The following is a 14151-nucleotide window of genomic DNA, read 5'->3' on the forward strand; positions in this document are numbered from 1 at the left end:
CTCATTTGCATCAAAACCGACCTGGTCATGCCCAAATTAAGCAGGAAGGCTTCATGCTAATAACTAACCTTGGTGATGAGCATAATTGCGTAGCTCCTCCCTGCTCTTTTCTGTTGTAAATGGCTGTTTAAATGAGGGCTGATCCCTGATTAATGCTGTTTCCCCCTGAGTTTAATAGCACTCGGTGTAACAGAATGGCAAAGTAAAAACAAACAGATGAGACTACTCCCACGTGGTACCAGAGCGCAGATGGAGACAACTTATAGATGGAGATGTGGAGTTGGCAAAGGCTGGAGCCTGAGCAGGTGTTTGGACCCAGCATGGACATCATGTTCTGCCATTTTTTAAAAGCGCCTGAGAGCCAGCGGGACAGCAAAGGCCATAGGATGGAGATGAGACACACAAACAGACTGTTCTCCTACCAGGGAAACCGGTATGAAATATGCTCTGCTGCATAAGAAACAAGTACTGTGGGATGAAACATGCAAATATGGAGAAACTTAAAAAATATACTCTGTCATTTTACAGATCCTGAATCCTCTCTCAGTATTAGTTTAAACGCATCCAACAACAACAGTTCAATAACCTTTACACTGTAGTCTCAAAATGCCTCAAATGTTTGTGTGTTATTTGGAGTGAAACCACCAGAAAACAGATTATTAAGAGAAGATTGAAAAGCTCTGGCAACTACTTTTCCACAGAAATCTCAAGTACAACTCAGACGGCAGAGGACTAGTTGTTTAAGACTTGCTTATCTGTCTTCCTAGTGTGGGCTGGAAATGGTTTCTCTGTGTGAGATGGTCTCGCAATAGTGTTGCTGAAAATGCAGGGCACCCTGCTGTGATCCCAGGGCACCACCTGATAACACAGTGTCTCCCTACAAGTAGCACTTACCAAGCATGAAGAACTCTGAAGTGGTAAACAACTTCACACAAACACAAATTTCACATGGAAGGGGAGTGTGGATGCCAAATGTTTTTCTCTTTTAGCTCACAAATGTTTGGCGAGTAATTTTGGTCAGTAGGAAAAAGGGGGAATAAATGTTAACAAGTGGTATAATTCGACATGGGCTGTCCAAAGACATGAGGATATGCAAAAGAAAAATGTTGTTTGAAAGATTCGGCACACCCTTGAAATCCGCAAATAACCCCCTGGAGCAATCACACAGCCTTGGATAAGACAGTCTTTTGATGTTCACTGGGAAAGTAATGGAAGTGCTCCATGGGAAAGAAAAACCTTTCAAGGCTAGCCTTTTCTTCCTCCTACTCCTGAATTGAATTGGTGGCGTCCTTGCATTATACATCGCCCATTTTACAGAAGATTGAATTAAAACATCCTTTGTCATCAGAAACATTGCTCAGTTTGCGAAGTGACCAAGGCATGGCTATGAATAATTATGAGAGAGACAGTGCTCTAAAGTGGCCACAGATTTTCATTAGCGCCTCCAGACAGCAGTGCAGGGAGAAGGGGGAGCGAGACTAGGGGCCTGTCTGTATCAACAGTGATGTATCGCACAGCCCTGTGAGTCCTAACCGTTCAATTAGGAGCTCTGCTGAGGCCTAGCCTGTCAGTAGGAAAGTCCAGCAGAGAGCCGGACAAGATCAAGAGCTGCTTCCTCAAACACACTTCAGGAGCCGGGGCCATCAATCTCCCCGACTGTGACCGGCAGGGTGGCCAAGGGGCAGGACCCCCCGCCGAAACCGGGCCTGGCTCAGACGGCTGCACAGGTAGAGCCATTCATCCCTATCAGCCGGACTAAAAATGAATAAGCCCGTGACCTTCACAGTGGGGAGAGGGGGTTACACCCTGGGCAGGGAGGGGAGAAAAATCTCATTTTCATCAGCGTTTCTCTGGACACCAAAAAGCATTAGCCCGGGAAAATGCTGAGGCTACGTTTGTTTTGTTCCCAGAGTTGGCATCCTGGTGCTGCATGGGGATTTAGCTGGTTAATGTTGTGAGAAGGACAATTTGTACAATATCATCAGGCATTCTCAAAGTGTTTATGTACATGTATGAGTTGGAGTGGCCACGGTAAAGCAACAACATAATGACACAAATTTAAGGTGCCACTCCGCTTCACACATGATATCGATCTGTGTTGATGAATTAGGAAGCTTGCAGCGACTCTGGAATGAGAATTAAGCTGAATAAACAAGTAGTAATAAAGCTAACCATGTGGCAGGGCACTTTTCTGCTCTATGGTTGGAGCCAACTATAAATCACATCAATTATTGTGACACACAGCTGTTCCCATAACACAGAAAGTTTCAAGACTTTACTTGAACTTAAACTGTTTTTCTCTGTTACATATTTAAAAAGTATGAACGGCTCTAATTGTTCCAGGTGCTCATTGTAGATCACGTTTCTTAGAAAAGACCATATGCCATAAATCTTAATGAAGATCTATAGGTGGAAACAATGAACATGCAGATACCTTTGTCTACTGTACAAAAATAATTACCTCAGTAAAATGGCGATGAAATATGTTGGGCAATTATGAGCCAGATATGTGGTTTAAATTCAATGAGCCTTGAGATGAAACACAATGGTACCAACAATGGAGTCCTCGTGGATATTTATTTCCTTGCATGGGACGATTTGTCAAAATATAAATGTTTCTGAATTTTTTTCAAAATTGACTTAGAGAAGAGTAAAAGTAAAATACAACAAGCCAAAGGTTCCAGTTCCACACACTATTTGAATTCATATGTAGGACATAAATTATGTTGGGTTGGAACTGAGCAAAGTGCTGAATGTAAATTTGAGTCATTTTTTCCATTGTTAGCAATTTAAGCTGTAACCAAAACGGTCTCCATATTTGTCGATGCATGGCTCTTTTTAACCCAAACTACAACAGGCTTAAAGCTCATTAAGGAGTTTTTAGCTGGTTATGAATTGGACTGAATTTAAGATTCATGTCTCATATGTATATGAGCAACAAAAGTCAATCTGATCATATTCAACAGAACTGATGACTTCCATATGGTAATTTTTTATGCCTGAAGCTGCTACAGCGGGGTAGGTATCAGACCAAAACAGCCTTTTGTTTACATTTTCCCCAGCAACTATTCAAAGAAAACAAGTCATCTTTTTGACTATTTAAAAAAAAAAAAGGTACTGTTTTGTACACTGGGCTCACCAAAGCCACACAATTATTGTCGATCAGGTTGCAAATTCCACACAGGAGAGAAAAATGATAAGCTCGTTTTACATGTCAACACAGTGGGATGTAATCTCAGTGGTGTTATTGAAGTTATGGTATTTTTTGCCTCACCAGCACATCTGGTCCTGGCTCTCAATGGGGGTCCTGGGGCTCCGGTGCCTCCCTCCAGAGGTCTGGTCAGCAGAACGCTGATCTCGTACTCGGTGTCTGGATCCAGGTGGCCGATCTTGTGTGTGGTCTTGTCGACAGGTTGCAGGTCGTACATGGTGCCAGACACAGTGCGGTATTCCACCTCTCTGTCGATGATTGGGCCGTCCCCATTGATGGAGTTGGCGTTCAGCTGGATCCAAAGGTAAGTGGCGCCCACAGCAGTCAGCTGGGGTGGTGCAATTGGAACCGGGGGCTCTGTGCGGAAAAAAAGGTTTTTGATTAATGTAAGATAACCATGCTGAAAGTTGAAAAGGTCGAAAGTCATGATAATAAAGAACACTTTTGTATTTTAATTTTGTGTGAAAGAAAAACTTAAATCAAGCAAACAAGACACTCAAAATCTATTTCTTTCTTTTGAGAACCAACAAGATCAAAATCTTGTTGAAAAGTGCAACGATCCTAATGTTACCCGATAATAGAGGTGTTCAAGAAGAGCCACGTAACAATCAATAGTTCCAGCTTAGTGAGAACTGTTATCATCAGTAGTACACCGACTGAAGTCGACGAGACCTTGGCAGAAGCTGCTCCTATTGAAGAGATTATTGATTTTAATCAGAGGAGTTCTATAGGTGGCCTGTGGTAATTGTAATTGACATCTACCGTAGTTGTCATCTCCCTTGTTTCATTCAGGGTCAGGTTTAATCTCTTAACTCATGACTGTTTTGGAATATAGTGTATTTTAAATGAAGCTTAACATTGCCAGTGGAAAGCCTTGAACGCAAGTCTTCAGTGCATGTCTTACTATATAGAATATTCCTACAAAAAATTAACGACACAATTCAGCCTCAAAGAAATGACTCTTGCTGATAGATATTTGTGAGCCATTTTCTCCTAAAAATGGCTCACAAATATCTATGTTTTGTCAGAGATATTCTAAAGAAACTGACAGGAGTCAGCGTTGCCTTTGCACGAAACACGACTGCTAATTAAAAAAGAGCGGCATAAAATATGGGATTTGTAAGACAAAGGTTCACAATGTCTGCCCCTTGTTGTTTGTTTTGAATGGTGGAACTTTCACCTTTCAGCACCAAAGTCATCCTTTGTATTCTTTTAGCAGGAAATCTCTAGAACTGATCTGAAATACAGCTAAAAGGTTCTTAACGGAGTTTGAGACCTTTCGGAGCTGTTTTTCTCATAGTTGGTTCCTGTGTTGTTCATCTTGTGCTAGCACATGACGCACATGCTAGCAGCGTGGTAAGTATCCCTTCAAACGCCTTTATATAAGCCAACTAATCAACAAGTGATGGTTATATTTCAAGTTCATATTATGCTCTGATAAAACAGCAAAGGTAGGAAGGAATAAGTGACAATCTAAATCTATATCTATAATCTATTGAGTACAAAACAAAGTCTGGTTACAGCCACTTTTATGTCTGTGCTGGACTATAGAGAACATTGTTTTATACATGTCTTGTCTCAAAGCTTACATGCTCTGGACACTGTACCACAGAGCTCTGAGGTTCATCACTCATTTAAGAGCCCTGACTCATGCAGGTGTTGGACGGTCTTCTTTGTCAACATGTAGACTTAAACACTGGTGTATTCTTAATCTACAAGTCTATTTTAGGTCTGCTTCCATCCTACCTTCTGACCTACATCAGTCAGAAGAGAGGAGGAACTTGTAATGTTCGATCCAAGGACCTTTTTCGTGCAGTCTGTTCCAAAAGTCAGAACTGGAGTGGGGAAAAAGGCGTTTAAGTTTGCTGCTCGCTTCACCTTGAACGAATTACAGAAAGACTGGAAACTTAGAGCTGCTCTCATTGGATGCTTTTTTTTTTTTTTAAAAGATTTATTTTGGGCTTTTCGTGCTTTTAATGCAGAGAGAGGACAGTGGACAGAGTTGGAAACCAGGGAGAGAGTGGGGAATGACATGTGGAGAGGGGAAACGGGTGGAAGTGAACCCGGGCCTACCGCTCGAGACGAGAGCCTCAACACATGGGACACGCGCCCTAACCACTGCGCCACAAGCACACCCCGTTGGATGCTTTTTAAGTGGACGTAAAATGACTTCTGACTGTAGATGTTCTCCCTGATATACCTGATATATATGGTTATGGGTGATTTTGACAAATATTTGCTGTTTATTTTGTGTTTTTTAATGTTTAATAATTATGGATCTTTATCGTATGTGTAGGTTAATTTGCTGCTGCATATCTTGGACAGGACCATCTGGAAAAAGAGATTTTTGAATGTCGAAGAGTTTAATTAGAAAATGCTGCAGTATTCAGGTAAATATGCAAAGATCGCACAGTTAGCACTTAACAGTAGACAAAGACAGTATTTCAATAACAGGGTCAAAGTGAGGTGAATTATTACATTTATCTAATTACTTTATTTTGTTTTATTCCTCCACAATATGGTTTAAATAACTGAAGTACTGTATATCAGAGGTAAAATTTAGATTCTTTCACTCTAACAGGGCCATGAGTGTTAACTTCTTTTGTGACGCATCCCTTGTGTCAGCCACACTCACTGTGATCATGTCCACATCTGTCAAAGTAACACGACCTTCACTAACTGATTACAGATACACAATGACATACAAAAGTAATCTTTGATCAAATGAAACTGCAGGCTGTGCTGAATAAATAAGAGAAACATTTCCAGACTGTATTGAAAGAATGTTTAATGAAGGTAAGAACGTTTTTTTTTCTCCTAAATGAAAAGTACAATACTTCGACGTGAATCCATTTCTGAGCCCTTTGAACCGTCAATCTTCAATTGGATTTGTCTGAAATCTAATCGGAAGTTCTTGAATACAGGTTTTTCTTTGTTAGATAAAAGTTGTGCTCGATGGAAACCTTGACGGTGACCTTTTCTCTGTTTTGTTGCCAATATTTGTCTAATCTTGTTTAAACCTTTTGCCATTTCTGGTTTAATGAGGCTTTTGAAAATGTCAGACAAGGTATTTCATGAGGGATTCCCCCCAATTGTATTATCCTACAGCTAGGCAAAGGGTATGTTGTAATATAATTGTAAGGAAACTTTTATCGTCTATAAGATTAGTTGTTTCTTTTCATATTTGCTTTTTATATTCACACTGGAAAAAAGGCTTGCTCTAGCTCCTACCTCACAATCAGTGATTCTTTACGATCTCACAGTCATGTTTTTTCATGCTTTGAGCACTCCTGTCTCCAGGTGCAACCAAAAACCTGCCATTGTCAACAAAGAGCTATGACCGAGAGCCAAGGCACAGCTTAGGAATGCACCCTCAGTCATACAATGCAATAGTTACACATCCCAGAAGCACAATGAGCAGCCCTAATGAGCACATACATGTTACAGAATCATGCCATTAGTTGCCTGGCTGCTTCTCATGGAGTTGTCACGGAGAGGATGAAGTCTCCAGGCACATTAAGGCGCAGGCTGAGGTGTCCTACAGAGAATTGGTTTGCTCTCCCCTCAGCAGATGGTTACCCAATGGTGACCTACGCCCCAAGTCCCTAAACTCCTGCTAATCCAAAGCTTCCAGTGTTTCTGTCAAACATCACCTAAAACGAACCAGCTAATCCAGCAGGTCGTCGCCTGGACTTAACACACTGTGCCTCTGGTCTGCATGTGGAGCCAGACAGAAACACGAAGAGATCCAAAAATCTGGCTCCAAACAACGACTTGTTTTGATGGTCTTTTAATGTCTGTTGTAACGTCCCAGAAGGGATTTAACTTAGTTAAGCAGCTATATGCATCCATTCAATCAAACGGAAAACAGAACAGGCTCTCCTGGAAATATTGTCCCTGAGAGTAAGATGGTGTACTACATCTTGATGTTGTTATGAAGTGTGCTTTATTAAAAAAATATCCAAATAGACTTAAACGTCTAAAGAGGGTCTATTGGTTTCAGGGCGCTGGTGGCTCACTGGTTAGTTTTTGCACCCCGTGTACAGAGGCTGTAATCCTCACAACGGACAGCCCGGGTTTGAATCCAAACAAAAATGTGGTTTCAAAGAACTTAGACAACTGTTTTTTTTTAAATTAGATTGAGTTTTTGGCCTTTGTTTTTTGTCTTTATTTCATGTCATGTGCAATTACAAGACCGGACATAGTTTATTTGAATGCAGTATTCATCTGTACTCATTGAAGAAGTTAATTAAAAATTAAAACTTCTTAAGAGTAAAACTTGAAATATTTTTTCTTTCCAAAACAATTCAACTTCAGAGGAGGAAAGTGTCATGTGGGTTGTCACCAGATTTAATGGCACATTTGCCTGCACACTCACTCTATGATAACACTTTGTCATGCTCAGGACCAAATGGCCCTCAAATATGACGCTGACTCACACATGACTGGTTTGAAGGGTGACTAACTTGGCAACTTAACACAAAATTCATCCAACTAAAATCCAATCTACTTAAAGTCCTTCATCTTTCTTAACTTGTTGACCTTTGACATTATCAGACTGTGAGATTGAAACAATTGCAAGAGCGCTTCAATCATTGACGGATTCTTCTTTTTCTTGCATGGATACCAAAGCTGCCATTCAATCCGATTTCTGCTCTTATCACTCAAGACCATTTCAGTAACAATAAGACTAAGCGGCATGATGAATTATAGCAATAAGCATTTCATTTCACTTTCAAAAGTTTCTGCTTGACAAAAGCAACAGCAGCTTACGGTGATGAAATAATTCCTGTAGGTGCAGTAATCCTCTGTTCAACAGCCGCAGCAGACGACTGAAAATAACGGATTACCGGTGTGAAATACACTCAAGTGCTGGAACACTTTGGGATATTAACAACTCAATTCCCTGTGTTTAAGCCTCACGAGGCAGCATTGCCCTAAAAAACAAAAAGGGGGCTCAGACGTGAGCTTGGTGCTGGCTGGAGATGGGTGACAGCGTGCAGATGACAGTGGCGGCCATACGCGGGGGGTCAGTGAGCAGCTGTTGTCATGATGTTGACCAGACAGGCAAACGGCCTAGCGACAGCTGGGTCCTCCTCTACCACAGCACCTGCTTTCCTGCCAGAACGCAATCGCACAAATGCAATCATGCACATGTGATATGAAACTGGCAGACAATTTGAGCCATTGCTGCACAACAAATACTTTTTTAAGATCCAACACTGCTGAAGCAAACAATTATCTTCATCAAACATTAAAGAGAAAAAGGTTTTTATTTCTATTTTTAATCCCTAAAAGTTGCAGAATTATGTGAACAATGTTCATGAAAAGATTCCCAGAACTGAATGTGTTGACTTGATATGGCTTGTTTTGCTACACCAATCGTCTTAAACTCATATTTGAGACGTTGGAACATAAATGTGAGCACTTTGACATTTTTTGCTTTTAAAAATGGTGTAAAAGATTCTTGGTGTTTTGAAAATGTCATGACAGTTCTAAACATTTCTTCTATTTATTATCTTGGACCCCCTCGAAAAACGAGATGGTTCATCTCAAGGGGCAATCCATCAAATAAACAGAATTTCTCACATAAAAAGCCTAAATGATACTTTTAAAGCCACAAGCACTTTTCAGCCCGTGTGCCAATCACCACACAGAGAGCAAAATAAGAGCTGCCACTCTCTCTTGTTAGATCAGTTAGAGCAGAGTCTTTCTAAACACTTCTTTCATTTGCTTGTTACATCCTCTGTTCCTCTCTTGCAGAGATGCGAGAGGCTCTCATTACGTTCTGCTCTCTTCTAATTGGGCTTCTGTGGAAAACAAATTGATCAGCTCCTGATAGGAGAAGAGCAGGCCACAGGAAAACGGCGAGCTTGAACCGCTGGTCGGCCTTCGATTTTTGGTGGCTTTCCTCATTAGTCGTGACATGGCTTCGCCTCGGCAGCCTTGAGTTGATAACGTGGCCCAGAATACAATGCCTGATCTCAGCGAGGGCTTTGCAGGCTCCAGGTGATTCTAACCAGGCCAAGATCGGAGCCAGCACTTGGACAGGGAGTAATTATCGCCCTTTCAGAACCACTGGCTGCACTGCAGGAGAGCCCATCACAAGAGGGGCACAGGAGAGGCGCTGCACCGGGCCAATCCGTATTCGGCTCTCTGGAAATACATGCAGCGCACTTCCACACGGGCACATAAATCTGCCTGAATACTGGCATGAAAGGCAGAAGTGATTATCTGGGATAATCAAGCATTCACTCGCCTCATGTTGAAGAAAAAAAGGCGGTGTATGCTAATGAGGGGTGGAGCGGGTGGAGAGGAAGGACTCATAATCCACAGAATCACTCTGTGGTCACTCCTCCAAAAAACGAGGCACGGGCGCTGTGAACACACATTTAAGGAGGATTTACGACTCAGACACGTTGCTTGGAGGGTTAAGCGCTTGTTTTACGACTGGTACGATAAGAGGAGATATCAGAATTTTTTTATGTGTGACACTTATAACCGTGAAAACGCCTCTTTTCTTCCTGCAACGTGCTGGCTTATGCCGGAGTCATCAAGGTGTGAAATCTCTGCAGATTTTAAAGCAGGGTGCATTACAAGATTAGATGATTGCCTAAATCTAGAAAATTACTTCATTTTAAATATTTATGACAAAGACACTTTCCACTTAACCGGTTTGTCTTGTGCAAAAATACATCTAGTAACACACTACAGGCAGCGATCAGCAGAAATACGGTCGTGCAGTGAGTATGTCTAAGTGCAGAGATGTGCCAGTGATTGTGTTGCAGAATTTATGCACGAGTGTGGTTTTGAGTGCCTCCAGAGTGTCAGTAAATTTTCTTTGAGTACACCACTGATACACTGGCACAGAGAGACTTTATCTCCCTCCTCACTCTGCTGTGTCTGGGCCTGGTCGTTCTCGCATGATTGACAGACCTCGATCTGGACAGCCAGGATTAAACCTATCAATCACATGAAGCTTGGAGACAAAAAAAAAAAAGAAGACAGGAAAAAAAGAAATCGGGGCAGTAAATTCAATTGAGAGCACAGGGAGAAAATTGAGGTGAAGAAATATAGAAGGCCATTACCGGGCTATAGGGCTGTAGGAAAGTGAGGCCTTGCAGGATTTAGTCTCAGACGACTCCATAAATTCATATCAAATGACTGCGCGAGTGAAATATCAGTGAGGTGACTGTAAACCCTGGTGCCTCTTGCCTTTGTGATCTTTTCGCTTGGAATTGTGCTCATTCAAGGGCAGCCTTTACAGGGGGAAGTATTAAAGCCCTCTAGATAACAAATCAACATAAAAAAAGCTTGTATTTTTAGTATCGCCTTAGAGGACATTGTCATATACAAACGGGCGGCACTACCCGTTTATCCGCTGCGGACTTTGATGTACACAGAAAGGTCATGTGGATGGAAAAACATGTGAATGTTCTGTGCCTGTGTCTGTTTCTCTCAAATACTTACGTTTTATGGTTAGTTCGCCATAATTAGACACTCCAACCCCTTTGTCTGAGTGGACGATGCAGCGGTAGCGGCCCGAGTCGCCCTTGGTTGTGTTCTCCACGTCGAAAGTGCCTATGAAGCGACGGTTGTTCCAAGGTTTAGTGGCTTTCATCGGGGCCTCCCGTCCACCGATGCCCTTTTGGAAGCGAAACAAAACACAAAAGTGAGGCGCCCAATAAGAGGGAAGGTTTAATAAGCAAAGTGGGCTGACCTTGTGTGTTTCAGAAACTCTGGTTGAGTGTACTTGTTGTCTGTTCTTGTGTGTGTTTGCTTTGTGTCCTATCATTCCCATTGGTGGCTGATAGTAGGAGTACATTTATCACACAGGAACGCACACACACATTCTTACACACACACACACACACACACACACACACACACACACACACACACAGGCAAGCACACACTGGGCTCTCCCCAGCTGTCACCCCTCACAGCAGGCAGATGGGGGACATTTGTTCATTAGAAATATTTCTTCATTACTGTCATCAGGGGACTTCACTTAATGTTTGTTTTCCAGCTCCTGTGCTAATGAGGACGTGTTTGTTAAAATGATGGAGTACCTGGCAGAGGACCTTTACCCGGCGTCATGCTCCCACTGATCACATGTGTGACAGTGTGCTTAGCAGCAGAGCCGGCAGGGTTATGTCTGCCAGATGCACTACCTTTGCTGCTAAGAACAAGGTCAATTCAAGACTGCTGTGCAGCTCAGCTGTGCCGGATATAGTACACAGTATCCACAGAGCCAACATCTATATAGGTTAAGACCATACTGCGCTGATCTGAAACAACTGTAATCCCCCTGCCTCCCCGACTCACAGGACTCTGCAAAATCTGAGGAGCAGGTGAAATCAAACACAAGGGCACGATAAAGCGTGTTATTGTGAATGTCTCTGCTTTGATTTGAGTCATACAATGAACCGCAGGAGCTTTTAAATCAAGGCTGAAGAAGCTGCTCACAGCTGCTTTTTATTAAACGATTTTAATTAAACCTGTTTTAAATATACACTGCACTGCTTGTATCTCAGCTTCTGTTTTGCAGTTTCTATTTATCTTCTCTTTGATATTTAATGGAATGGTCAAAATGGGTCAGCTACATAAGCCCGCGGAGACACTATGAGCTTGAACTACCTCGCTATATTTGCCATATCTAGACTACCGATGAGATTTTGTTGTGAGTGCATCGCGTTCAAATGTTTAAATTTTGTTTAAAGTAAAATGAAACGGAGAGCAACAGCTGGAAGAGAATCTTTTGTTGAGACATGGCTTGATACTAGTATCTGAACGATGTTGGTATCATCATATATTTATAAAATATTTGTATGTGGAGTGATTGATTCACATCTTTTGAATCCTGGACTATGTTTGACCTCCCTGATACAAATGTCGTCTTGCAATGTGTTGTTTCTGCTCTTTGTAATGATGCGTTTGATGCCTTGTGTGAAGCACTAACGTTGCTAATGTGCTACATATATATACATATATATATATACATACATATATATATATATATATATATATAAACTTGCTTTCTCTTAAGTAACTTCAGTGAATTATTTGTTAATGTCCTTCAAGCCTTTTATAAATAAAGTGCATGTTAAAAATCCTTAAAATGTTTCAGTAAACTTATAATAAGATCACCAAAGTGAATGTGAGGCTGGAAGTCATGAACGGGCTTACTCCTCCTAATTTTAGAACATTGTTTATCAACAATTAAGAGTACCTTTAGGAGTGATTTTTTAGAGTTGTGGTTCCACTGCTAACCGGAACTATATTTGATGCCTCCTGCTATGCAATTTAATTGACATCTGCTGGCCAATCAGAAAGATTTACTGCCCGTGGCTGTGGTGTAACCGTTTACATTTAGCCTCGTGTAATTAGGGTTAAACATGTTAAAAATAACAAAGTGCTTCGGCCTTTTCTGCTCCCGTCCCTCGCACACAGCCATTTGGATCCACATAATGAGATTTATTAAGGAAGCACAATGGTGTCTGCAGTATTGTGTATTGGTCTGTGATGATGACTGATTATCAGTTTAAAATTAGCTTAGCATATATTTCACTTTCCAGAGGTGGTCTGCAGGTCACACAAACACACACTCCAGTTGTAAAAAACAATATCTCAATAAATGATATGTTGACTGAGTGCATTTAGCAAAATTTGACGGAGAACCTTTTACACCAAAATGACATTAAAAGCTACATTTGTGATTCCCCATTAAAGAACACATATGTCTGCAGCTTACTCAGACCGAGTGGCACAACAGTCTCACTGCTGATTCAAGATCAGAGGATTACATATTCTTAAAATAGAGTCTCTTCAGTGCGACACGTCCATTTCCACAGGGCCTGGTTCTAATACTGATTCCACCCTCTGATCTAGTCTTTGATCTGGAGTGTGCGTAAAAGGATAAAAATGGATCTCACCTGCAGCCAGAGGCGGAAATTGTCCCTTTTGCGTCCATTGACGGTGCAGTGAAAAGACGCGGTCTGTCCGGCGTTGACCTCCACTCCTTTTATAGTGAGGAAGTGAGGTGTGTTCACTGGGGAAAATACACACACATTTTTTTCAAGCAGGTGCAAAAAAAAGTTTGGTGAAATTACAGGAGGATTTAAGTTCTTTCAAATTAGTTTGAACAGGACTCTATAGTAGCCTGCATCAAGACTATGACGGATTTAAGCTCCTGTTTCTTTCCATTTCACCGTTCCTGACTTTGTAACCCTTGTGTCTGTAAAACTGTAGAACTGAAGGAAGTCAGCTTGAATGGATTCTGCTCTTTATGACACAGTTTTATACCCCTCAGTGCTAGAGGCCAGAATCTCTTTTGTGAGGAACTTCCCACCTAAATCTTTAAAAAAAGAGGCACCGGAGGCCGATCTCGACGTCAACCCAGTTTCTGCTTCCTCTTTACTGCATTCTTTCATTGATTGAGAGGATTCGTGCAAAAGCATTACTCTCTTTTCAAACCGTGCTCATTATCAGGCGCGCTCCCTGACTGGGATAGTCCACAGAAAAAGCAACTTATGTAGAACATTTTTGATTAGTACTGCTATTCCGCATAGAAAAAATAGGGCAATTCAGTGGAGCGACCTTGATTCGAAACATATCCAATTCTCTAAGGACTTGGCAAAAGCTAATTCTATCACTTTCATCATGGAGACGTTCACTTCTGCTTAATATTTTATAACCCCGTCTTTGAACTACACCTCTTTTATAACTTTGTCTCGTCAATCCGTCCGCTGCCAAATAAGACAAATCTATTTTTCTCGTGGCTTATGTCTTCTTTAATGATGGAAGGAGAGGCAGACCACCCAGTGGCATAATCACACCTTTGTGCCAGATATTCCACATGGGTCGTATAAATAGAAAATGAATTGGCTGTGCTCCACTGACGAGTCGCTCTGATCACTTTGCTTATCACTCAAAGAAGC

At 41.6% G+C, this 14151-nt stretch overlaps 1 protein-coding gene across 15 annotated transcripts in view; it reads right to left on the reverse strand.

Moving 5' to 3' along the window:
• The window catches only part of LOC109980807 (protein tyrosine phosphatase receptor type M), a 160093-nt gene that overhangs the window by 86598 nt on the left and 59344 nt on the right, over positions 1 to 14151 (reverse strand). For all 15 annotated transcript variants that reach the window (XM_065954295.1, XM_065954294.1, XM_065954297.1 and 12 more), the window contains exons 5-7: positions 13147 to 13262; positions 10682 to 10856; positions 3275 to 3568 (exon numbers count right to left, since the gene is read on the reverse strand). In XM_065954295.1, the coding sequence (XP_065810367.1) occupies positions 3275 to 3568; positions 10682 to 10856; positions 13147 to 13262 (585 nt within the window). The remainder of the gene's footprint in view (positions 1 to 3274; positions 3569 to 10681; positions 10857 to 13146; positions 13263 to 14151) is intronic.

This window comes from Labrus bergylta, chromosome 4, assembly GCF_963930695.1.
Source record: "Labrus bergylta chromosome 4, fLabBer1.1, whole genome shotgun sequence".
In the NCBI taxonomy this organism is placed as follows: Eukaryota; Metazoa; Chordata; class Actinopteri; order Labriformes; family Labridae; genus Labrus; species Labrus bergylta.